This window comes from Vanessa cardui, chromosome 2, assembly GCF_905220365.1.
Source record: "Vanessa cardui chromosome 2, ilVanCard2.1, whole genome shotgun sequence".
Classification (NCBI taxonomy): Eukaryota; Metazoa; Arthropoda; class Insecta; order Lepidoptera; family Nymphalidae; genus Vanessa; species Vanessa cardui.
The window spans coordinates 3,295,180-3,323,096 of record NC_061124.1 but is presented as its reverse complement, the minus strand read 5'-3'; the positions used below and the strand labels follow the sequence as shown (position 1 = coordinate 3,323,096).

At 31.9% G+C, this 27,917-nt stretch overlaps 1 protein-coding gene across 4 annotated transcripts in view; it reads left to right on the top strand.

Annotated features, from left to right (window-relative positions):
• LOC124542461 (protein PRRC2C) overlaps window positions 1-27,917 on the top strand; it is a 93,243-nt gene that overhangs the window by 6,859 nt on the left and 58,467 nt on the right. Inside the window, exon 1 of one of the 4 annotated variants that reach the window (XM_047120414.1) lies at window positions 22,028-22,186. The exons of the other annotated variants lie outside the window; for them this stretch is intronic. Within the exon in view, the coding sequence (XP_046976370.1) occupies window positions 22,162-22,186 (25 nt within the window). The 5' untranslated portion in view covers window positions 22,028-22,161. Of the gene's footprint in view, window positions 1-22,027; window positions 22,187-27,917 lie in introns of those variants that run through there. 4 annotated transcript variants of the gene reach the window in all.

Genomic DNA, 27,917 nt, shown 5'->3' with positions numbered 1-27,917 from the left:
AACTGTGGCGGATTATGAGACCTTAGCCCAGCAGTGGGAAATTTACAGGCAGTTGTTGTTGTAACTGAACTATATTAGTAAAGATAATTTTAAAGAGTACTCAGATTTTCCGCTGTACGTCTAATTGTTCTTAGTATATATATACATACAAAAGTTTGAGAGTCGATATAGATTTGAGAGACAGCCTTAATCTTAATCGAAGGTCGTTTCGTCGAAGCTTAAATCCGGCCCAGCTTTAGTGACAGTGACTTTTTCATGTACTGAGTACGTGTTAATAATTAATCTTATAGTCTGTTTAAATAAAATATTTAGACAATAACTGAAAGAAATTCTGACACATGTGTAATAAGTATGCGTGGTTGAACTATTATCTCTTCTACTTCTTTTACTAATAGAACTCATTATTATTCTTCTTAAAAGTAAAGTAAGCCACCTAGTTAATATTTGCGAGCTGTTATAGTAACTGATTACTGATTTACACAACCAATAGAAATAGCTCCCTATCAAAATTAATATTGATAATTTGGGACAGCGTACTTAATTCGGATGTGATCGGTTTCACGAATTTTGCCGATGCTACATCTAAGTTGTGTCGTATGAACATAACTAATTACAATAAAGCTGAAAATCGCTTAAAATAATTTCGAAGTTGGATATAATAAACTTTTATATTGTTTCTAAATCCGCAATAACAATTTAGATTGTAAAATAAATGAAAACGAAAGCAATAACGACCTTCGTGAAATTTTAAAATTTTCGCAATTATAACGCCGCAACAAAGTTTATGATCGATAGTTTGTAAACTGCATGCATACATCTGTACTTATGAAATAGTTTGTTCTAAATAACTATTAGCTCTCAGCCAAAACTACTCAATCTGAAATTTGGAACGGGCATAACCTATGTACGTTCCAAATTTATTTTGTAACTATATGTACCGTTATATTATGATCAAATTACATAAAATCGTTATAAATTGTAGCCTTTATGTTATTCTGTTATATAACTTATATTACTGTAAAATTTCATCCAAATCCGTTCCGTAGTATTTTCGTGAAAGAGTAACAAATATACATGTATATCACAAACTTTCTAATTTATAATATTGGTAGGATTAGTGGGGTAGGACGTAAGCATCCGCTTAGAAGTTTTTTTGGGAAATTTCAAATTTGGAAACGATTGAAATAGGATTAATTTATTAACTTTAGATGAATTTCGTTTATAGTCCTATTTATTTTATAAATAACGATGGGCTTCAAAATATAAGTATCAACAAATTATTGTCAACTAAATACAACTGTAATGCACATTCGAGACTCGTCAAATGTCAGAAAGTGATCTGCGACATTGCTTATAATAACTATAACATTTAAAGAACACAAGCATCGAAATAGAGATTCACTGTATGTCGGATTTCAACACTTCACAAGTGAAATACAAAGTTTTTACAGAGTAACTAAGGAAGAGAAAACTATTTGCGTAATAGAAGTTTCATTCAAATTTTACACATCCTTGATATTCCAATTTTATTAATTATTATTTATATTTATAGTTAAATTGTAATTATTTCTCTAATCATATAAAATTAGCTAAAATCTAAATAGCCTTCCATGAAACATATAAAACCTGCTTTAAAGCAAACTTTTTACAGAGGTATTTTAAAACATGTTCTGTTTTTTCTCTAAAATTAAATTTGACAGTTGATTATTATTTAAGATATTCTAGGCAAATGAACGTTAGATTCAGTCCAGGCACGCAGGTATTTTTAACTGCTCGATTTATTTTGATAATTCATCATGTGATGAGCTGAAAATATAATAAGATAAGCGCGATACGATAAAAACAATTCAGATATATAAGTAGATTGCATTCAATGACGGCTTGCACAAACAATTTTACCTTAATGTCTTATAACATATTATATAAGACATATTTTTTTCGATCTACCATGAAATATTATTGCTATACGTTTCTTTTTTTATATCCGGACAAAATGGTGACTACTTTAATATTTAGCACCTGCCGATTTATCTTCATATACCCTACAAGTTCTTTCAATATAAACATATCCTGTTATTTATATAATTATTATTTATCGCTTATTAATAATTGTATAATTGCTATCTATTTTGTTAAAATATTACAAGACACTGGTAATACAGAGCAAAAATCGAACTTCACAACTGGACGAATTCGTGCCAAATATAGCCAATAAAACACTGCATGAAATGGTTCCAAATATAGGCAAATGACTATCCAGTGATATAGGTGAATGGTAGGGTAAAATATAGCGGCGCCAATACCAGATTATCAACGAATGTCACAACGCTAAGTGAGATATACTTATCAGCTCTTATAAATTATTTTTACACGAACAATGCATTCTTTATCTAAATATCACCTTGAAATTTCTCCTACAGAAGATATGACAATCATCCTATTATCTTTAAAAGTATAACGATGACAATTTCAATAGCTTCAACTTTTCTTTTGTTTCTTATACATACATATTGACAAGTCATGATATTTAATTTACCCGTTTAATATCTTATGTATGAAAATAATGTTTAGTAATAATATATTTATAGGATAGTAATAAAAGTATGTATTTTTTAAATAGTATGGTAGCTATAAAAATTGTGTGATGTGTATAAATGTGATACTTAAAATTAATCAATAATAAATAACGCGAATTTATAGTTGCTAAACTTTTAAATGTCACATAAATAATTACATTATATTTTTAACTCATAATACCTACTCATTTTATACTTACTCAAACTAAAGATTCTTTTAAATTATTTTATTAAAAAAACTGGGAATTAAGTCATCAGACTGACTATATCACCCCGTACAACTATAGGAATGAACACCAAAGAATCTCTAAAGAAAAAAAAAAAGAAAACAAATACCAGCATACGAAACATAGCCTTTCTTGTAACCGTTGTCGAGTAAAATAAGAAGTGTTGTGGTTAACGTGTAAGTAACGTGTAGTTCCTTTTACTCAACATTACAAAACGACGTTTAACTACGTACGTTGAGTTATAATGTTATAATCTGTTACAAGTTTGATATTATCTCTGGCATAGTTCTAGTTCGACGATTTCGCCTGTCTTACGTTCCACACGAACGAAAATGCGTTCAGTGCTGAACTAGATACAATTCTAAAATAATATACGTTTTTCCATTCAAACATTGACTTTGACAGTGTGGTTTTTATGATATAAGTATAGCAACTTCCAAAACGTTGCTTCCAAAAATTTATCAATCTTTACATCGCCAATATGCCACCAACATTGGAAACCAATGCTATGCTACCGTGTGCTGGTTGGTACTGGCTCGCTCACCGTTCAAACCAGTACACCACATACTAAGAATTGCCGATGAATGTCTCATGAGTGAGTGGTACCCAATCAGGCGGGCGTGTAACTAAAAATCCCTACCGAAAGGAGAATAAAACAGCGATACTGATGCTATAACTATTCGTCTATCATTTATTAGATAAATTCGATAAAATTTATAAACAATTACCTTTGTAGTTTTTATCCGAAATTTCATTTAAAATTTAAGCTATCTCAAATAAATAAATATTGGACAACTTCACATACATAACTCTAATTACACTGTAAGCAGCTAAAGCACTTGTGTTATGGAAAATCAGAAGTAACGACGGCACCACAAACGCTCAGACCCAAGACAACATAGAAAAGTAATGAACTTTTTAATTCTACTCGGCTTCGGCTGGGAATCGAAACCGGGACCGAGTGGTGTAGCTCGTCATTTGATGATGGTATTCCAACTTATATTATTATTAATTAAATGAACTTGCGGTTTTGAAAGCTATAATTTTTGTAATCTTTAACTATAGAGAGCAAATAACGTAATAAGTCTCCTACAGAGGAATGCGGTAAATTTGAAAGAATGCAAATATATTAATGAACACGCTAAGCCTTGTGAAGTGCGGACATTGAGAATTACAATAGATGTAAACCATTACGTATTGGTGTACTTAGACTTGTCAAGTATCATGGTCGGTCACTCGAACGACCTTACCAGTCAACTTTTGCTTTGAGATAGTATAATGAAACAAATTGCCTATTTAAATGACTCCGAAAAGAATTGGATACATTTTAAAATACTCTGAATTGAGTAGTGATCGGTATATGTAATAATTATAAAAAAAAATTATTTAGTTTTCAAGTAAAGTAATAAAAATTTAAATCATTAATAATTTAATACGACATAAAAAATACCGTTCTTTTACCTAGACGCGTTCATTCTAAATGTTTGCAGTAATTAATAAGCGGATATTACTCAAATATCAATAAAAGCGCCGTTAATTATTAGCATGTTCGCAATTAATACTAAATGTCCCGAATAAAACCTATTTGACATGCAAAACTTATTCGTGACTGTCGAAAAGTAGAACGCAATTGCCGATTCTTGTTTATTAAATTTTTATTACAGAATAACGCGCTATGAAAACGATTTAACGACTCATTTTAAATCTATATTGGGACCGCGCAGACTAAAGTCTAAGTCAATCGGGTGTTAGAACAGTTGACGTAAATTACATCCCATCATTAACACAGATGTAAAATGAGGGCCAAGTTCAATATTATGATATATACCTTGGTTGATTACTTCAACGACAAAAGAAGTTGGATCTAAGTGGTTGCCAAGGTCAATGGTCCTTCCAGAAATTTAACTATAACTACATAAATATAATTTCTTCTCATATCTTAGGATAATATATTGTATCCTGGAGTCTGAAAATTAAAATTTAAATCTGAAGTTTGACACTTTTTTATGCTTTTGAACTATAGGTCATTCAGCGATAAAAATGACGATTTTAGACGTTAATATCTACATAACCTTTTGAGATGTGTTTATGAAATTTAAACTACTCGTGTATCTTGCAGGTCTCAATATATAAGATAAATTGACACGTTTATTTGAAATAGTTATTGAGGTAGGGTCTCAAAATGTTTCCAAATAGTTCGTGTAATCCACGGTGCTGCTTGCCAGCTGTGTTACTTGAATTTGGCTAGACTGTTACTGACTGTTGTGGCTACTGCGTGTCTTGATACAGGCGACCTTAAACCGTGCCTTGGTAAATGATTGAGGTAGTGTTTTCGCATATTCTGTTTCAGGCGGTACTATCTATCGTATTTCTATCGTAAACATAGCGGACAACTATCCACTGCTGCCAATGTGACTTTTAAAACGATCTCGCCTTTTTATTTTGCCTTTAACCCATATTGAATGGGTTTCGAAGATTCACCATGTTACGTCATCTCAGACTGTGTTGAGTGCTATCACAACCATCAGTGTGTATCACTTACATGTATTCATGATACAACAATAACCACCTGTAAATTTCCCACTACTGAGCTAAGGCCACCTCTCCCTTTTGAGGAGTAGGTTTGCAACATATGCCACCACGCTGTCCAATGCGGCTTAGTGGAATACACAGGTACACAGAATTTCTATGAATTTAGAGACCAGTAGTAGTAGTGCCATACCGAGCATTACATGAATTATAAACACATATTAAGCACCATGATTCAGTCGTACTCGTCAGGCTTTGAACTCGTAATTATTGGTTAAGATGCACGCTTTCTAACCACTGGGCCATCTCGGCTCTCGGCATTCATGATAACAATCAATTTAATTGTCGATCGATCAAATCTTTAGTCTACTGGTGCTCATAAAAACGATTTGTTTCTCAATTCATCGTTCCGTTATCCATTTAAGCCGTGCGTCGTAAAAACTGGCAACATCGGTTTAAAATTACATTTCGATGAAAAATGTTAGCTATTGTTCTGTATATAACAATGACACGTAGCGAGTAGCGTGTTATGTTTAACTGATATTTATATGAGTTTCGCGTTACAGTTTCTTGCTAACTTAACAGTTAATTGTGTAATTAATTTATTTACAATTGTCTAACATGCAAGTCATTTATCTAGCGTTGTCGGTTTCAATATTAATTATTATTAATTTCAACAAATACTACTTCAGTGCAATTGATTATATGAGAAAATTGTAAACAAAATGCGGTTTTTTAATGTTATGTTTTTATGTTTATCGTAAAAATTTACGCACTCGTCTGTAACTCCATTGTATATTATAATTTTAAATTGACAATATACACATATAATATAATTTAGATCAACAAGTATACATTTTTAGGTCTTTCTTTAATTTTATTTTCTCATAATAAAGTTATAGGTACTTCTTTATAATTCATCTCCTGCTAGGCGGCGAAGGAAAACATCGTGATTGAACCTGTATGTGTTTATTTTCATAGAATTACTAGCATATGTGTTTTCCACCAACCCGCATTGGAACAGCGTGTTGGAATATGTTCTAAACCTTCTCCTCAAGCGTAGAGGAGACCATAGCCCAGCAGTGGGAAATTTATAGGCTGTTGTTGTTGTACTAGTTCTAGCGTATTGCAAAAGTAGACGCTCCATTTTCTTTTTAAATTAATTATTCTTGGACGTCATACAGAGTAAAGTTTCTAGTATTCTGTTTGTGTATAAAACAATTTTATATTTGTGTGCAATCACAGACAAAGCCTTCTGTCTCTTACGAATTAATTCAAGTATCATGTTACGTTATAATCAAACATTCTGCACATTTTATATCCGTCATCTATCAAGTTGAGCGCGTTCTATTTTTATTTAAATTGTAAATAAGCTTGACATATTCAAAACCTAACGTAACGGATACAGATAATTAAATGGTCTAAGATTACTCATGTTCTCGTAACCGATCACCTTACGTGAGTACGTATGCAATAGTACCTAATGACTCACATTAAGCAGTTGTGAGCTCAAAAAAAAACCGGTAGTATATTAGCACGATTGCCTCGAAGGTGAAGCTGTCAACTTCATAATAGAACTTCTCGTGAGAAATGATTTAAGTTGATTTATTTCAGGTACTGAAATCTAGTGTTGTACAATATCTGTTTATAAGCAAATCAAACTCCAACACAAATTACTTTACTTTATTAATATATTTACCCTGGCCTTGTAAAGTAATAAAATATGTATTAACTGACTTGCCCTTATGTGAAAAGATACATAAATAGGACCAAATCGTAATATAAGTGTTTGATGAAAATACAGTAACTTTTCTTAGTGGCCGCATTGTCTATGGACTTAAAACCTCTTATCGCAGAATTACCCTTATAAGCAAATGAAGTCAAACTCAAATGACTTTATTCAATGTAGAAGCATTACGCTATCTTATTGATGGTCTTATTATTGGATTGCATACAGTGATGATATCATCCTGACCGATTTCGGTCACGGCGGTGAATCTCAAAGGTCGTCTGCGCAGGAAGTATTATAGCGTGCATGTGCAAAAACACAGGTGCATAGAGTATTTCTTCATTCTCATAAGTCGATGCAGAATTTGACACGACTTGAATGAGCTTAAGAGCAGCGAACATGCTTTCCGAGGCACGGAAGTGCCTGGAAACACTGGCTATTTCTTTTGGACTAATCACACACATCAAACTGTAAATGTGCTCTAGAACATAAACAACAACAACAGCCTGTAAATTCCCACTGCTGGGATAAAGGCCTCCTCTCCCTTTAAGGAGAAGGTTTGGAACATATTCCACCACGCTGTTCCAATGCGGGTTGGTGAAATACACAGAATTTCTTACACAGAAAATTTGTCACATGTAGGTTTCCTCAGGATGTTTTCCTTCACCGCTGAGCACGAGATGAATTATAAAAACAAATTAAGCACATGAATCAGCGGTGCTTGCCTGGGTTTGAACCCGCAATCATCGGTTAAGATGCACACGTTCTAACCACTGGGCCATCTAGAACATGAACAATTGCTAATAAAGCTTAAAAAAATACCTAACCTTAGATTTCCAATAAATACTTTAAATCAAGTTGTATATGAACATGCATACCATAACTATGCAGACCTTGACTGTACTAGAAGTGATCACGTCTAAGTAACGGCTTCACGACCTTTAGGTATAAATGTATTTAATAATAAATAAGAACATTAAACAATCCTACGAGAATATCAATTCATCCTATATTTAATGACAATGTTTTTGATCGCTTCATTCACAAGACAAATTCGTTGAAATTTAATTGCTTATATATACTATATATAATATATTGTAGCTTATTATATGTAATATATTATAAGCAATCACATGATCGTAAATTTAATGGTCCTTTCACAATTTTTCTTCAGCTTACAATCATTTAAGATTTATTATGAACTAACGACGTTTACTTCTGTTATACTAGTGGGTCGCACGCGTAACTGTGCGTTTATTTAACATATTATTACAAAATTTCGGTTTTTTATTGATTTAATTGCTGTCTGTCCACACGTTTTATATTTGTTTATTTATTTTTATTATTCAGCCATAGCGCCTTCTTCTGACCGGCCAGTAATATTTTTCCCTTCTTTAAAATTCATTATTTGTTAAATCGTTACAATTCAGTAAAATCTCTATACGTGTAACGCTAAAGATCTTCAAGACAAAGCCATAACCTATTTCACTAACATTTCATTAAAATATTTCTATTATTGAGTTACTTCGGAATAATTTCACTAATCCTATTTTACAATTAAAAGTTAAATAACGAGTCATAAATAACCCCATGTCACATTAAGTTGATTTCTTATATTTTCAACGTATCGTGCGTTCTAATATTTGTTCGATATTAATTACGAAATACTAAAACTAAATATAATTTATTATTATTGAGAATCCTAATAATTAATATGATATATTATATTTTTTGTAAATGCTGTTTTACAGTTACCTAAATGGATATTTTATATGATATCATTAGTAGGTGTATCTCTGCTATATATAACAACACAAAAAAAAACATATATATCTTTTAACTATGCCTCTTGTATTTCTACGTTTATGTTATAATTTCGCTGTATTTGTTTTGCGAATCACGCAAAAACTGCTAAATAATTCAATTACTTCTTACGTGAGCCAAAACATGTAATGTAACTAATCAAATCAAATTCCTTTATTTTATACAGAAGCATTACACTTATTGATTACCAAATTAAACAATTAAACAACACGGGTTCGGAAAAGAACGAAATGAATGAATGAATGAATGAATGAATGTAAAGAAGAAGAGAATACAATTACGTGAAAAGAACCCGCAAAAGAGACTCAAAATATCATGCAAAATAAATCAACATACGTGGCTGGCTATTAGTTACATAAAATTTTAGTCCATATGGTAAGAATTATCCATATAATAGAATTATATATTGACGACCTCCGTGGTCGAGTGGCATGTACACCGGTTTTCAAGAGTACGCCACTCCGAGATCCCGGGTTCGATTCCCGGCCGAGTCGATGTAGAAAATACATTTGTTTTCTATGTTGTCTTGAGTCTGGGTATATGTGGTACCGTCGTTACTACTGATTTTCCATAACACAAATGCTTTAGCTACTTACATTGGGATCAGAGTAATGTATGTGATATTGTCCAATATTTATTATTATTTTATTATTTATTATTATTATATAGATACACATGTATACAAGTATAATTTTTTATTAATATATTATTACCAAAAATAATAAAAAAGGGATATCAAAATGGAATAGGAAAAATGTAGCGATGGCATTGGTGGCAAACGAATAAGAAGGCTCATCTGATAAAAAGAGACGGCCCATGGACATCCGCAGCAGCTGGAAGCTTGCAGGTGCGTTGCTGACCTTTAAGCCCTTAGTCTGTGTGAGAGCAAACATAGGCACTTAAGAAAAATCGTGAAAGCGAGATTAAATAACAGAAGCTAGATGTTATTTCAAAACACCTATCCCGCAAAGGTGCTTAAGGACGTCTTATCGGATTATATATATATTTCGATTTAACAGGTTACAAAATAACTTTCAAATTAATTTATGGTTTTTATGTTTTGAATGAATTATTTACTGATGAAAAATTTACATTTACTAAAATCGTCTGCAAATTTTGACGACAATGTCGTCACCGGTACTGATATAGTCATACCTGCCAAATGCCCCAGGCCGAACGAAGCCGCGTTCGGCAACTAGTACTAGTTTACAAATTTTTAAAATAAAAAAAAACGTTGAATCTAAATCCATGATAATCCATTAAAATTTATAATTAATCGAATTGTAAACCGATTAGTTCGATTAATTCGATATAGATAACCATTTTAATTATATTTTTTTAATTACACTGGGCATATTACTTGTTATTGTTTGCGCGTAATATTGATTTATAAATAAATAAAAAAAAATACAAACATTCATTACACGTAACGCATTGCAAAAGAATTGTACACAGAGTCACTGACCCGTAGCAGTGTACTAGATTCTCTTTGTAGAAAACAAAGTTTTTTATGCTAGATAATTGAATAATGCACTGATAGTATTTTTTTATGTGTAGTTTTGAAAGGATGTATGACAAATACAGAAAAAACCATCAATATCATTAAAATATTTATATTTAATCTCAAACTTAGCAATTAGATGTAATATAAATTTTACGAAAATAATCTTGTGGAACACAAAAATGTTACTAGCTTTAAAAACTATTTTCGAGGTGGTATTGGTTTTATAATTAATAATTTAATTTCTACCTTTATCGACATAATAGGTTTTTATAACTGAAAAAATAAATTATATTCAAAACTAAAAATTAACATTACATAATAAATTTGAAGGTACAATCAAATTGTGTGTAAATTACCCTAACCTTTATGGTGGGAAATTCATATTCAACTAATAATTCTTTGTTTTTAAGTCATGTAGCATTAAGATAACAATCGAGAGTTAAGCGGAACTAATTCGACACAGAAAAAGTTGCAACATACGCAATCACAAAGGCATTACGCCGTACTTTAGGTCTAGTTTTATATTAAGTACAATAAACCAGCTTCGAGATATAGCCGTTCGTGCAATATTTGAGCAATGTATTCAACGTATTTGTTTTTAACGCAAAAAGATTTTACTACTCTCAACAACAAACAACAGCAGTCTGTAAATTTCCCACTGCTGGGCTAAGGCCTCCTCTCCCTATGAGAAGAAGGTTCGGAACATATTCCAACAAGATCCAATGCCTGTTGGTGGAATACACATGTGGCAGAATTTCTATAAAATCAGACACATGCAGGTTTTTTCACGATGTTTTCCTTCACCGCGGAGCACGAGATGATATAAACACATAAAGCAGATGAATATTTAGGGATGCCTGTGTTTGAACCCGCAAGCATTGGTTAAGATGCACGCGTTCTAACCACTGAGCCATCTCGGCTCACTATTCTCATTAAGATTCTATTTTTAAACTTTAGGAAATGACATTAATATGTAAATTAGTTTAACGCTACACGAGTGGGGTCATTTTCGACCTAAGTACTAAAATATTTCTTTACAACTGAATTAATTTTACATGCCTAGTTTAAAGTTTAAATCGTATTGAAAGTTCAATAAGTAAGACAACAGTTTATTCGTAGTTTAAACTACAACTATAATATTTGGTCCAGACATACAAGTGAAGTATAATTAAATTAGCCTATGTAAAATGTATCTGTATTCAGATACTAGAAGTACATTCTGTCGATTTTGTAATCTGGAGCGGTATTCGATTTCGCTCTAAAATGTACTAAATTATATTATAATAATTATAACAGAATTTAAACGTTCAAAATAATTTTCTTATTTATTATTCCTGCCAAAGTAGCGAGCAGTACAGTGTTCTTACAATTTGTGTACTGAACTATTTATAATCGTGATTAAATGCAATTTGTCATACAAAACAAACTACCTTGAGTTGGTTACGCTAACTGGTCTCGCACCTCCAGATATCAACCTAAAAAATACAAACAATTGTAAATCTAGATAAAATGGCTAAGGTTTGAATGACGTCATCGTCATTATAAACGTTGAATTACGTAAATCTTTGTACAATCTGTGAAGAAAGGTTACTTTGACATGCCTAACTAGCTACTGAACTGATTTACATGAAACTTATACTAGACTGTATTTCTAATGTAATGGTAAATATATATTTTAGTATTATAATACAGAGAATACTAATACAAGAAGCATTTTCATATTCAATTCACGAAAAGCATATAATTCAAGTTCGTGAAAGAAAACAAGAGAGGTAATATGTATATTACATGACTGTTTCCATAACTAAACAAATATTATAACAAAGTAACGTAGTCTTGAAATAGTAGGCATAGTTGTTGACAGCACTTAACCTTAGTATACTAGGCATTCCTTGATCTTTATCAGAGATCAAGCTTCTAGAATAATTGGGTCGATATGAAAATAACTCGTATAACTAACATTCTACTAAATTCACTTTTCTGGATCGACCAAATTCGAACTTATTCGGAATTCAAATTTTGAAAAAAGTAAAAACTAACAATTCGTTCCTTATAAAATGTTTTTCCCTTTATTTTTATTTTTTTATATTTGATGACACTGAAGCTCAACAAAAAGAATTAAATAAAATTAAAATCGCTTTAAATGTGCCTGTTTATATTTCAATATAACAAGGATTCATAATTGTATTGAAATGTATTTTTACAAACTTAGAGATGATATGTGTGCCCAGACAAAAAATTAAAACCTTTTACTCGAAATTGTAAAATAAAAATGATGTATTTGTATGTTATATTAATCTCTCTTTTTTTAAATCAAAGATCTAAATCTTTTAAAAATTAAGGTTGATACTACCTTTGTCTTCTACAAGTCTGTAATTTTTTTTCAGACAGACAACCAGAAGTCTGTCCGAACAACAATAAATTACATTCCAGTTTGAATGGTGAGTGAGATAGCGTAATTACAAGTGCAAAGGAAGTACATTTTAAATGCTAATGATGGCGGCACATTTGCAAGAAAATATTTCTTACAGTATTGGTATCCATGAAAATTATGCTAACCTTTGGGCAGCATTGGCACGTCTGTTTTACTATAATAATAAAAAAAAAATCATTGACCTCAAAGTAAATAAGGTGACGTTCCTCTTCTATCTAAATTAGTAACTCTTGAAATATTACCTTTCAATACTTGATAATAATATGTTTGTCAGCATATTATAATAGACTAGCTGAAGATACGGCTTTACCCACGCCAAATATATAAATCTTAGCACATCAACCGTCACTCCCATTTTACCCCCTCGAGGGGTGAATTAAATATACCAAATTTAAATAAACCGGTTCAGAAGTGTAATCGTGAATGTAACAGTGAGTTACTCTCGCATTTATAATATTTGTAAAGATATATCTAATGTGATTAAGATAACGATCTAATGTTTAATTTTGTGTGTGATGTTATAGATTAAGCCTTCATTTCCATTCGAATTACAAACCGATGTTTCCTTTAATACTCTTTGTTAGACGAAAGCCATTACACGCAAATGTGTTACAGCGTAACAGCCTCTTGAGACCTACTTTCGAACAATTAGGTATGTGGGTGCACACTCGCCGGAGAAATCAAACAATCCGAACAATATACACGGTGCTTACATAATTACACACATTGACAATGATTCATATTCACATACGCAGGTAAGAAAGTCTGACAATAGCAATTGCGTCTAATGCGTTCGTAATGTTTATATTAAACGCTTATAAATATAAGGCATCTTGATTTCACCGTCATACATTTTCATCGTGCGAAGTGTCAGTTGTATATATTTAATGTGCTAGTAGTCCCCGCGGCCTCGCTCGCTTTTTAGGAATTGTGTCCCTATGTCCTTTCTTGGAATTCAATTTTTCTTCATACCAAATGGTCGTGGAATAGCGACAGACAGAGAGACAGGCAGATTTACTTTCATTTTTATAACATTAATATTGATTACACATATAACAAATATGATAAAACTTCATCTATAGAATACAAATATAAAATCCCTATTTGACCCCTTAAGGGGTGGATTAAAAAATCCTTCCATTTCTGGGACTCAAACTATCTCCATGCCAAATTTCATCTTATCAGTTCAACGGCTAAAACCTGAGCAGATTTAATTTCGCATTTATAATATTAATTTAGAATACATATTTTTAAAAAGCTGTTCGTCCCGACCTCGTCGGGTCGTCTTTTGGGTCCAATCTAAACCGTGCAGTTCAAACCTACAAGAGTTCATATATGCGTTCAAATATACGTGTATTATCGTAAGTATGTTAGGTTAGGTTAGAAGCCGAGAAATGGTACGCTTTCACTGATCATATTGACTATTAGGTCATTCATTATTTCATGAATGGCCAAGACGATTTTTCCTTATACCCCTCTGGGTGCACATTTAGTCTAACTTTTTAGAATAACCTAAACAAATTGATATTGTGCTTAGGTCACCAGTTACAAGGTCTCCGTATTTGGTCATACCCAAATAGCTTGACACTTATTTAAAACCGTGCATGTTTATTATCAGTCTTTTGAACGTAGCGTTACCATTAAAATTCCATTAAAAATCGTTCAGTAGATTTTGATTTATTATCTCATAACAAACGGACGTTAGATCTACAATTAAAATTTATTAAAATAAAATATCAGCTATCTGTCCCGGCTTTACACGGTTATGAGACAACAAATAAATAAATATGAGACAACATCACATACATTACTTTGATCCCAATGTAAGTAGCTGAAGCACTTGTGTTATGGAAATCAGAAATAACGACGGTACCACAAACACCCAGACCCAAGACAACATAGAAAACTATTGTTAATCTACATCTACTCGGCCGGGAATCGAACCCGGGACCTCAGAGTGGCGTACCCATGAAAACCGGTGTACACACCACTCGACCATGGAGGTCGTCGTTATCAATCAATCAATTCGATATGGAGCAAATTTGACCTCCAAGAAAGGACTTTTTTGCCCAACACATCACAACTAAACCTCTAAAACTTATCTTTTCAAAATCGTAACTAATGATAACTTATTTGCTATAACGTAGACATTGCAAAATGTGTCACTCGGTGACAGATGACATTATATTGTACTGTAAAAAGCATTGATCAATGGCACTGCTTGCGTAAAACGTAATTTGTAAGTTAGGGATTTCTCAACTTGTCTTGATATTCAATTAGTATTTCAGCCTCACGCCAACCGCTCAGCAGTTAATAGTACACAAGTGTGCCTTTCATTATCTCACTCTTGATGAGATCAAAGACGTTTCGTGTATTCCGAGGCATCTGTGTACTAGAGCTGAGATGGCCCAGTGGTTAGAACGCGTGCATCTTAACCGATGAATGCGGGTTCAAACCCAGGCAAGCACCACTATATATATGTGCTTAATTTGTGTTTATAATTCATCTCGTGCTCGGCGTTGAAGGAAAACATCGTGAGGAAACCTGCATGTGTCTAATTTCATCGAAATTCTGCCACATGTGCATTCCACCAACCCGCATTGGAACAGCGTGGTGGAATATGTTCCAAACCCTCTCCTTAATGGCAGAGGAGGCCTTATCCCAGCAGTGGGAAATTTACAGGCTGTTACTTTACTACTTTTTGTGTACTGTAGCTTCCTAATTTTGAACTTTTATTGAGTTTTTTAATAAAAATCTTTTAATGCGACGACCAGGATTACACCTAGGATCACGAACATTGCAGACAAATAAATAAAGAATTTATCCAAAGAGACAAAACCTATACTGAAAATATGTACGGAACTTTATGTACTTACTGCATATATAATTCGTGTCCACAAAGAAAGTCGGTTTATATTCATATTTTTTTTATATTATTAATAAAATAATGGCAGTTATTAAATATCATATATTTTTTTAAGATAAAAATAATTTACGATTGTAATTTTATTATACAAGAACTTGAATCCCATAGTAACCATTTATGTTTTGCGTGGGATGGCGAATTTAAAGCGTCTGTGTATCATGATGTCATTAAGCAAACATTTTGAAGTAATCTTACTTTAAAATCGGTGAAATATGGAATATATATGTGTTACCGTAAAATTGTAAATACCGTTAGATTATAATCTATCTCGCGAGATTATAAAATGTCGAAAGATTTTGAACCGTTACATACTACTTACAATTTAACGAATTATTTTTAGTAGTTCATAATCTATCTAAGGTAATGTTATCTAACGAAATATCTAAATTGTATGTTTTATTGTAAGTCGAATAAACGTTTTACATTGATATACATATGTATATAAACATTTTCTAACACTTACCCACTGAAGTCGTGTATGTGTATAGAATAGATACATTGTTTGTACGCTTACTAAAACCAAGTTTATTAATGAAAACAAACGTTTTATCTTATTTGATTATTTATATATACAAAATATTAGTTAATTCTTTATTACATTAATTAATTCTTAACCTTTTGAAGTTGAAAATAATTGTAAAGTCTATGTAGATTAAGGATCTGCTTTAGTTACAACACCCTATCATAAAAAACTGGAACAATAGAAGGGTCCCGTTCGGTAACTGCACTAGGTTTTATAATCTTATTATGCAACTATAATTTAGTAGTAAAATAATAAAATTACAGCTCAACAAAAAATTAGAAGTTGTAAAATTTACTCTTGTTGATTTATATTTAAAAAAAGCATTAAGATTAATTATGAGCTATGATATATACATACACATAAGCTACGTTCACTTTGATATTCGTTTATTTCCTGGCTGTAATTATAGCATACGCTCAGTCTTTAATGGAAATGAAATGGTTTACAGAGAGCAGATACCAACTAAGTACTTGTGTAATGTATTATGTATTTAACAGAACGACTCTTCGTTTTAATATATTTGAAGAATTACATAATACATCTTCCCATCATCAAGTTTAAAAATATGTAATGTAAAAATAAAACCACATATTTGCGTGCATAGCCATGATTACGTTGATTTCCTATTTTGTATTGCCTTAGTTCATACCTTTTGTATTCAAAGAAAGAAATCCAAAAGGTAAATCTATTATAAAATATTTTTTAATACACGTCTCGTTTATTCCAAAAAAAATACGACAATAGCGAAATAACACCACTTGACATCAGAATGTCGCAATGTCATTGGTCAAAAACTTGATTAAATATCTATGATACAACAAATAACAACAACAGCCTGTAAATTTTCCCACTTCTGGGCAAATGCTTCCTCTCCTTTTGAGACGAAAGTTTGGAACATATTCCAAATAACGACAATTTGAACTTCGATAAAATTAAAGAAAATAATATAGAATGTAGCTGAGTTATTAGAAAATTGAATTAAATACAAGAAAATAAAGTTTACTATTTCCTTCATCGATTGGATCTATAGACATGTTCATGAACATAGCGTATTTCAATATTAATAGCCTTTTAATGGCTTATTGCTGTTTTCCTGTTCGAATAGAGATTGTGATTGGGGCATGAATTAAATTTGATTTTTATATCATTACTTAGTATGAAATAAAGTCGCTTACCAATATCTGTTCCTGTGTATGCTTAGATCTTTAAAATTACGCAAAAGATTTTGATAGATAGAGTGATTTGAGAGTATTTTGTACTCTATATAATGCATGGACAATATAGTAACCCTGATAATTTTTAGTTTCAAATGTGATGATGTCTTAATAAACAAATTCTGTAGTATATTTAGTATCATTGCACTACAGAATCCGGGGCTAGTCGCTAGTATATACATATGTATGTATATTATAATTTTACTCTACACGGATACATTTGAAAATTCTAACACATTGGTTCTCATTTTGTCCATATGATTGATTTGAGTTGTCCTGGTAACATCATAAGGTGTGTTCAAGCCATTGGGCAATCTTAGCTCCTTTCAATATAATATATTATTATACAAGTAGAGGAAACATGAAATCATCATCGTATCTAATGATGCGCTCAATAACCCGTAGTTACTGTTGAGTTGGAGAACTTAATGTTGTTTTAATGTTATTCAAAACCCACCTATGTTCCGTCCGATGCACAGAGAAAGTGCATTCGTAAATGATGAACTACACATATGTACTTAGATGGAAATAATAATAGAAATGGCACGTGTGAAAGCGTTCTACAAGTGTATACTGCGAAGTGTTGAGTCATTCACACACACATGCACACAGACGATAATCGTTTTTCAATTTTGTTTTATTATCGGTACCGATAGCAGCAACATTTATTTAATTTTTACTTAGATACATATCTAATTATATTATAGTGATCGCCGATTAATAAATTACGATTTGTGTCATCGTATTCCGTTATAAAATTTATTTTATTTAGTATTCATTATTAAAGGAAATATTATCATTACAATGGGTCCAGTGCTTCCTAAAAATGAAAATAATTGTTACTTTTTCATTACAAAAGGTAAAAATGACCTTAATAAAATAGATTAATTAAATATTTGCTCTGATATAAGATATATGGAACACGTTTAATCTTTGCTATGTTTAAAAACCGGAGAGGTTTTAAAAGAGCAAGACATTGATAGGAAAAGATAATATTGAATTAAGACTTTTTGATTAGTTAACAATTTATATGTTGAACTGGGTATTAAGAAAATATATATTGTAATTTGAGTAAGTATTGTTACCATTTCTAAAATTCACTGATCTGTGTATTCATATAAACATGTATGGACGCGTACAGCATTTATTTTACGATAACACGCAAGTAACATTCGTTCGTTTATTTTACACATTATTGGATATATTTTGCACGTAATTGAGATCGTTTTACATCTAAGTACGACAGATGACAACTCGGTCGCCTTTTACAATGTAATTGTACATGTAATACGTTCCGTAGCAATCGAAAATCGACCACAATCCACAATTCAATTAAAGATTTAATTCTATACATAAAATAATTAATGACTCAGTTACAATAAATAAATAAATTATGTTACGTTACATTACATTTATTTATGTATATTTATAGTTATGTTTATTGTTCATTATTATACTATGTATTGTTTATTCATAATACTAAATAACCTCCTCCCAGACTTGTTTTATAATCATTTCTCTGTCCAAAGATTGTCTGGAAGAGATAGCTGCTTACCGGTAATGCTGCTTGTTGCACTTCCTACTTAATTTTGTTTTTAAGTATTGGTGTGCAATAAAGAATAAATAAATAAACATATACATACATAGGAAAACAATAGAAAATATTAGTCATTAATAATAATACGTAGCAAAGTTAAGCAACCCAGCTTCTGTGATTACGCTCCGTACTACGTGAACTTAATGGTGGTAAAAGCACATTTATCGATCGCCAGTACAATATGTTTTTGTTAACGTAACATATTTTGATGTAACGCAAATCATAATGTATACCTACTTCATTCAAGCGGGCTCTTACGAGCACTCGAGTCATTTTACAATATTATATAAAAGCTAAATCAAATTGGAAAGGAGATTCTAACGACTAGAACCGGCTAGATCAATATATTCTAACGTCTAACACCAATATTCAGTATTGTCGTGTTCCGGTTTAAAGGGCGAATGTCATCGTTGTTTATGTTGGTGGTGCATTGGTGATGAAAGGATCGGGTAATATTTTTATTGGCGCCAATGTGTGTGGTGTTGGTTACCATCGACCAAGAGGTGGCTATGGAGATAAATGAAAAAAATCTGTAGTTATTTTATCTCCAATTCAAAACCAATTAAATCAATTAAAATATATACTTATTGGCTTTGGATTTCAAAGTCGAATTCTAGATTCATTGTCATCGAAGCAATAGAAATTATTAATTAACTACAACACCAACAACAACAACAGCCTGTAAATTCCCACTGCTGGGCTAAATGTCTCCTCTCCCTTTGAGGAGAAGGCTTGGAACATATTCCACCACGCGGTTCCAATGCGGGTTGGTGGAATGCACATGTGGCAGAATTTCTATGAAATTTGTCACATGCAGGTTTCCTCACGATGTTTTCCTTCACCGCAGAGCACGAGATTAATTGTAAAGACAAATTAAGTATCTCGACTAATAACTATATATTAATACTTAAGAACGGACGAATGATAATTTTCTTATACATATATTAGTTCTGTAATGTTACCTTATGAAGGAAGTTCATTGCCATTTATGCAACTGTCGCAAAACTACTTCAGAAAAAAAACAGTTAAGTCCACCTAGTACGAGATGAGTTATAAATATAAACTCACTGGATAGAAGGATTGTCAGAAAAAATAATGTCCTAAATGTTTAGTAATATATTCTTACCACTGTGCCACTTAGGCTCTTATGGAATTACATAACCCAAAACACTTTCAAATGAAATACTAGAGTTACAATATATATCGAGTGAGTGTGACCATTTAAAATGAAATCCACACCAAGAAGCGTATAAGGTAGTAACTAAACCGCTTTCGCTGGAACACTACTAAGTAGGAAAAGGCGTACGTTCTGCCGTCAGAGGATATAGTTAGACAGGGATGATATGAATATGTTATTACGGATATATTTACGGATGTATTTATAACATTTTACCAGTTTATACGGTTACGGATACAAAGTTAACTCGGAGTTTCCGATTGTTTCGGATACTTTCAGTTACGGATATTAGATTATTTAATAAATAGAAATTTTAACAAAAAGAAAAACCGACTTCAAACAAAAAACTATTTTAAAACAAATACTAAAAAGTAATAAAAATAATTGCGTATTAAACATATTTTTTAGAGTCCTCGTAAGTAAAATAAAATGAAAAATATTAGACTACTTAAAAGTCGATTTACGATTTTATAACGTAGTTATAGTTATTGTCATATTTGGAGCCGGTGTCAAAAAAAAAATACAGGCGAATTGATAACCTCCTCCTTTTTGAAGTCGGTTGAATTGATAATTGTAGAAAATCCAAATATTCTTAAATATGTTAAACGTAAGCACGTAAGATTTGAACTCAGGGCCTCGAGATTCTGCGATCCAATAACTAACCACTCAACCAACGAGGCAGAAACAATATTTATATACACTGATCAGATATGGTATTCCTATAGTTTCCTCACTTAACGTAATGTTCTTATATAAATGCGGATGAATGCACACCTGTATGAATATTTAATTTATATATCCAATGATATTGTATACAATAAATACTTATTTGTGTTTTATATTTATGTACATAATGTATAATGAGTAAAAGCCCGTGCATGATTGTGGCCATTTCTGTTACAAAATTGTAAACAAAAGGTCAACATTTTTCTACTATTAAGAAGTAAATTGGAATGCTTTCAAATTCAAAAAAGGAATTTGATTTGGTTTAACATTGAAAAGAAGAAAAACTCAAGCGACAACATATTATTGTTGGATTATGAGGTTTAAATTTAAACTAGTAAACCTCATTTCATTTTTTCTTTTCCATAGCAGAAATGATTTTATTTTAATTACCGCGTGATAAAATATTGTATAATAGGCTTGAGAACTTGAAAAATACAGTAGCAACCTCTTTTGAACCCGTGACCTTGGCTAACATTTCTCTGTAGACGATGACGGTGCAATTATTTCTATAATAAATATAAAAGCTTGTAAATAGTTAAAAAAAGAGTAATGACTTAAACTCTTATGACAATAAAGTATTCTAATTGATCGTTTAAATATTTTCCAAAAATTTTGTTCAGCGTTAAATTTGACTATTAACACTCGACACATACTTATCTCCGATAAATATATATAATCAATTGTACAAATAGACAATTGATCACTATGCTTATATAATATTTGTCTATCGTAAATATTCAAAAGACGGTCCAACTGTATACGTTTAGTTTAAGACCTTACGTTGTTATTCTTTCAATTAAAAATGAACCGTCACTGCCTAAACATAAGGTTCAAATTCGTTTACAAGAATAGCTTAATTAGAATCAAAGCTTAAGCCACACTAAGTTATATGAACAAAACGCGTCGACATATGATCACGCACACAAACAAACCATCCTTGGTCTTGACATGCGGTCACTTGCCACGCATAATAATAGATTCAAATGATTCATAATATAACTATAGGTTTACTACTATGACTTTAGTGAGTTGAACGCGCGATATGACTTAGCACGCTCGTTTTGTACACGTTTAAAAAAAATAAAAATGGTTCCATTTTTAAAATACCGATGGCGGTAAAATTTATTTCGTGTAAAATTTAGTGATGTGTGTGGGTGTGATTGGATCTTGCTTCAATGTCGAATCGGCGGAACCGATTAGGTAAGCTAATAATTATGTACGTCTTGTTAATTATTGTTGCTAATTAATTTCATATTTAATTACATAAATGAAACTCATTTATTGATCTTATTACAATTAAAAATCTGATCAGACCTAATTTTTTATCTGTTGCAATAGACCGGTAACGGACGAACGTAAGCCTCAATTGTATAGCTTTAAAAAAAAAACAAAGGTTCTTTGGAAGGTAGCCGCATTGTTTACTATCAGTTCTATCTGAACTGAGCTACAGGTCTGCATTCCTCGCATACCAGTATTTATCATGGATTTGTTATTGCTTCACATTAACCGGTTTCGTATCCTTTTAGGTCGTAGACATAGAAATATATGTTTATCAACGATGCATAGATTATAACAATATTTAAGTCCATTGACATAGACAGACGTTTGTATTTTAATTAAATACCTACCTAATTATAATTAAGTACATATAATACCCGTATTATGATTTAACATCTTTTTACTCGATTTTATTTACTACTTTAGACATTGTAGATATTTAATATTATTCGCTCAGCATTTTATAAAGATCGATTTCATAACTACATCAAATTCGAATATAGAACTATCACCAAAATTTCAACGATTTTTTATTTTTTTAATAATATGACTGCTCTGTCAGTTTTGAAATGGCACAGACAAATGTTTGTTCGTGACATTTGCTTACAAAAAAAATTAAAATAATTTCTGTATCAAGTTTCGAATGACGATTATCCAGTCACGTTTCTCAGAGCGTTTCACTTTAAATTACATAATTTCATAATAAATATGATAATTAAAACATAAAATATTTGTTAAATGTAAAAAGACTTATTTTTTTATAGTTGGTAACAAATTTTTATTCGTTCATACTCTGCACAAAGACAAAAGATAACAAAATAATTCTTATTTTATAGCAGTTACAATTCCTTTAATTATAAAACAAAAGGCAGTCGGAACGCGCGGAAATTTTGATCATCCGTTAATACCTAGGTTTCAAACTACACAATAGATAATAATATTATGTAGACTACGATTTTCCGGTCAACCGGGCAAGGCGCGAACGTTGACGTTTAATAAATAATTCAAACCGCGCGATTTCTCAACGGATTCCTGAACGCAGCTGCAACCGTCATCGCCAACATTCGCCAACCTCATTGGATATGTTCGATTATCAAATTTGTACATTGGGATGTCAGGAATTGCTTATTTACTTAAAACCGACATACATATAAAACTATGGCCATTATGATGACAAAAATGTGCTCAAGTGCCCAGTATGTGCTATGATGTGCTGCTTAAAAATTTACTCAAAAAATATCATTTTTATGATGAAATCCTTTTTTTCAAGTCCGGTTAGCACCGCTACTCTACTTTATTGAATTTATTAAAAATGATATTCAAGAGCGTGACAAGGGCATTTCAGCACATTTTTTTAATAATAAATGGCGGGGTCATCATAATGGACATTATAAAACTACATAGTTTGTACATCCAAAATACATATCTGTTAATTTGAGTAAAAGGAACTGCTAAAATCAATAAAACAAATATATACTTTATTCAAGTAGGCTTTTACGAGCACTTTTGAATGGTCATTTAACAACTATATTAAGTGAAGCTACCACCGGTTCTGAAAATAGATTCTACCGAGAAGAACCGAAAAGAAACTCAGTAGCTACTCTAACATAGTAGATACAATATATGTTTGTAATATATCCTGTCTGGAAGCCAACATGTATTACATCCAAGCTTTTTTATCGTCTGTGTAATCTAGTGTACAATACAAAATAATCATGAAAATCTTAAATCAATAGTTGAAAGTCAAACCTTCAAAACATTATTGCAACGCAAATATATAATACTATAGCTCTCCATAGTTGTTCATAAAGATTCGAGTAATCTTTTAATAAAAATTAATTGGTTTAATAATAAGATAGTTCGTTATGGCAACAATGTTTAATGAACTGTTACCAAGCTACATACTGCGGGATCTTTCACGTCCGGTTAACAGATATACAATTGTATAGTTTTTATACAATAGTAAGCAATTGTTTTACTCTTATAAAAAGTGGGAATTCTGAGAAAATTACTTATATAGATATTCTTGTCGATATTGCTTATACTATATGAATTTCTAGAGTAGAATTCGTACACGTTGTAATAGCGTGATTTTTTCGAACATTTTGATTTAAATACCTAACTAAAACGGATGTCTGGTTTGAACCAGTTCGAAGCATGTTTTAATTGGCATTTGACGCAAAGCAATTGTCGGCGAATTGGTCGATTGATTCAAGGTAATCGCAATTTATTCGAAACTCCCCGTGATCGATTTGTTATATAAATACTTATATGAATTATTATATTGTACGTCATACATTCCTATATCTTGGATACAGTACTTTACACAGCTCCTTAATAGTGTCCCTAACCAGTATAGGGACTACGAAGTATATATGTATCTAATAAGTATGTAGTATATAATAAAATACGTAAGGTTTTAGTGTTCTACTTACGTCTATTTAAAAATCGCAACACATAGTCACATGTACAGAACGCCACATGTAACTTCTTTAAGCATACATACATATAATACGATTTGTAACTAGAAAACAGTATAGCTATAGAGTCATGTGAATGTGAATATCAAAGTGTTAGGCTAACGCTTAATTTATTGAGAATTTAGGGGGAATTTTAAATAAAACAGTCGACCTTCGGTAATTTTATTACTGTACACGTGTCCATAAGATTAATAAGATGTGAGCATCATTTAGCGCAAGTTGGTGAAAATCTATAGTTTGGTTTGGTACTCAGGCCTGATTGAGCCTTGACATTTTGTATGTAGCCTTGATACATACTTCCGATATTGGTAAGTTACCATTGATGCATTCCGCGAGGCCCATTTTATAATCAGTATAATTTCTCTTCATAGAGAAAAGTACTGTTTAGATTGGCTGGGCATTAGTCATCAGTGTATCTTTACACATAATCTGACATGGGCTTAATGTGTGCATATGTGTGTATGAATATTCTTATTTTTTAATTGTCTTGACTTGCGTATTATTTTACAACCTCATTCTTAAACATCAATAAGCAATCATATTAAAAATATATTTATAGACATAACATCTTATTTAATATAATTATAGTCCTTATCGAAATCACTTTGTGGTACCTACCACAAAGTGATTTCGATAAGATTATCCAGATAAGATGATCCAGATTATCCAGACTGGCACCTGCCAGTCTGGATAGATAGGTACCACCTTGATCATAATTTATACAGTTGTGTTATGGTTTGATGTGTGAAGAGGCTGTGGAACTCCAGAGACAATTTTCATAACTACTTTGTTCCCAAAGTTGATGGCGCATTGCGATGTAAGGAATCGTTAAAATTTGTTATGGCATTAGCATTGTTAGGTCATGCGACTACTTATTAAATTAAAAAAATATATTGAGTATTAATTTTTGGGCCGATTAATCTTGCTATAATCTACATTCCGATCCCATCGAATGCAAAGTTATGACTAAAATGTGCAAGACTATTCCAGTGAAGTATAATTTGATCAATATGCTTCCGAATGTGTGATAATAGTATTATATGTATACGTAGACTTTGCTTTCCATAGTGTGTGTCAACACAGTGTCCGAAGTGTTAAATGTCAAGCGACCGCAGTGTGAGGAAGTGCAGTCAAGTGCGCTCAAGTGCACTTAACTGCGGGATGGATGTATAATGTATATCTAACACATCCCTATTTGTCTTGCTCTTGCTATGGGAAACCCTTTAAGAATCGTTGAATCTATTCATCAGGTCATTTACCGAAATATCTTTATTTGTAGTTGAAACACGGACAGGTGGATTAAATTTAAAGTGACATTTGTTTATACGACCGTTGATAGCAGTATGTAAAGATTCACTGCTGGACTAAGGCCTTCCCCCACCTTCACACAGCCCCTTGATGTTGATGCTGTAAGAAACATTAACCAATCCTTATAGCGCTAATGCGCCAGCAACCTTAGAAACTAAGATGCTATGCCACTTGTGCCATTAGTTACACTGGCTCACTCACCCGTCAAATAGGAACACATTACTGCTTGTTGCTACTTGCACAAACCTACAACTAAGTAAATTTATTAATATGTTATTTTTTTGTTATATATCTAACTTTTGTTACATTTTTTTTACCATTGTTAACTAGCGACCCGAACCGGCTTCGCGCGGGTGCAATGCTCTTACTAAATATGGTAGAAATTGTCTAAATTATCAGTGTTTCTTTACTATATTGTCCATGTATTACATGCAAAAATCTTCCTCTCGAATCACTCTATCCATTATTAAAAGAGACAGCATCAAAATCCGTTGCTTAATTTTAAAGATCTAAGCATACTTACATATGGACAGACAGCGTTAAGTGACTTTGTTTTATACTATGTAATAGGGTTTCAAAATTGTCATTCTATTTCAACTTATTTACACAAAAAGCTTATTAAATAATTTTAAACCTTCCTTATAAAATCCTCTGTCTATTAGTGAAAACCGCATGTAAATCCGTTCAGTAGTTTTGGAGTTAAAGGAACATACATTTAAATAAAACTAGTTATAACGGATTTGAATCGCGTATATTAATTATTTTTGACATCCCGACGTTTCGAGCACTTTACAGCGTTTGTAACACGGGTAGACTGTCTGTATTTCAATGTGTAATAATCGCGAAAATTTAAGACAACATTAAAGGAACATACAGACAGACAGAGGCGGGGGGTTTTTGCTTTATAATATGTAGTGATGATTTCAAAGCCAACCTCTCACCGTCGCAGTGAGAGCGTTACCGGGCTACAGCACCGCAGACCGTAAGCTCGCAGACCGTGACCGTATAGCGGGCCGGCCGGTCAAATCCGTCGCTTGTAACGCACGTTTTAATTTATACACAAATGTCATACTGCACGAATGAATCCCAGTGCCCCAGATTAGCTACCAAATGTCACTGAATAAACTCCAAGCATTAACAAGTTCAACAACGGAATTTTTTGGAATGAACGACTGAATGAGACTAATTCGTGCTACTCATAGTTCTTGTCATCACACAGTTACAATAAGGGTCTATATGCAACATTTATATTAAAAAAAAATATATAAATAGAAAATTCTTAAAAAAAAACTGCGGGACATTTTAGAGTGAACGATTGAATGAAACAAACTTGTTTGTTGAATACTATGTTGTTCATAGTTCCTGTCTTCAAATAGCTACAATAAGTCTTTATACAACTTTAAAATTATAAAATATACATAAAAATTAGATTCTTGTTGTATTCTGAATAGTAAAATGGGGAATCTTTCTCCACTATAGTAACAATTTACTTTACATATAAACCTTCCTGAATGACCCTTTTTATTGTTGAAAACCGCATAAAAATTCATTACATAGTTTAAAACCTCTAAGGTTACAGACGGCAGGAAGTGTCTTCGTTTTGTATATAAAGATACTAATATTATGAAGTTGTTTTTAACGCGGTAATTCTAGTATCTATAAGTCCAAAAAATAGTGTTAATTGTAATAGGTTAAACTCTACATTATAATGTACAGTCAGAGTAAGAAAACCTTCGTCAGTTTTCAAATTAATTCCTTTATCGAGTCTTAAACTCTGAGTACCTTTTGTATCAAAACATCAAATCATTGCGACGCAATATGTCATTTTCGATCGGTAAAGCAGATTATCGCTCATACTGAGCACA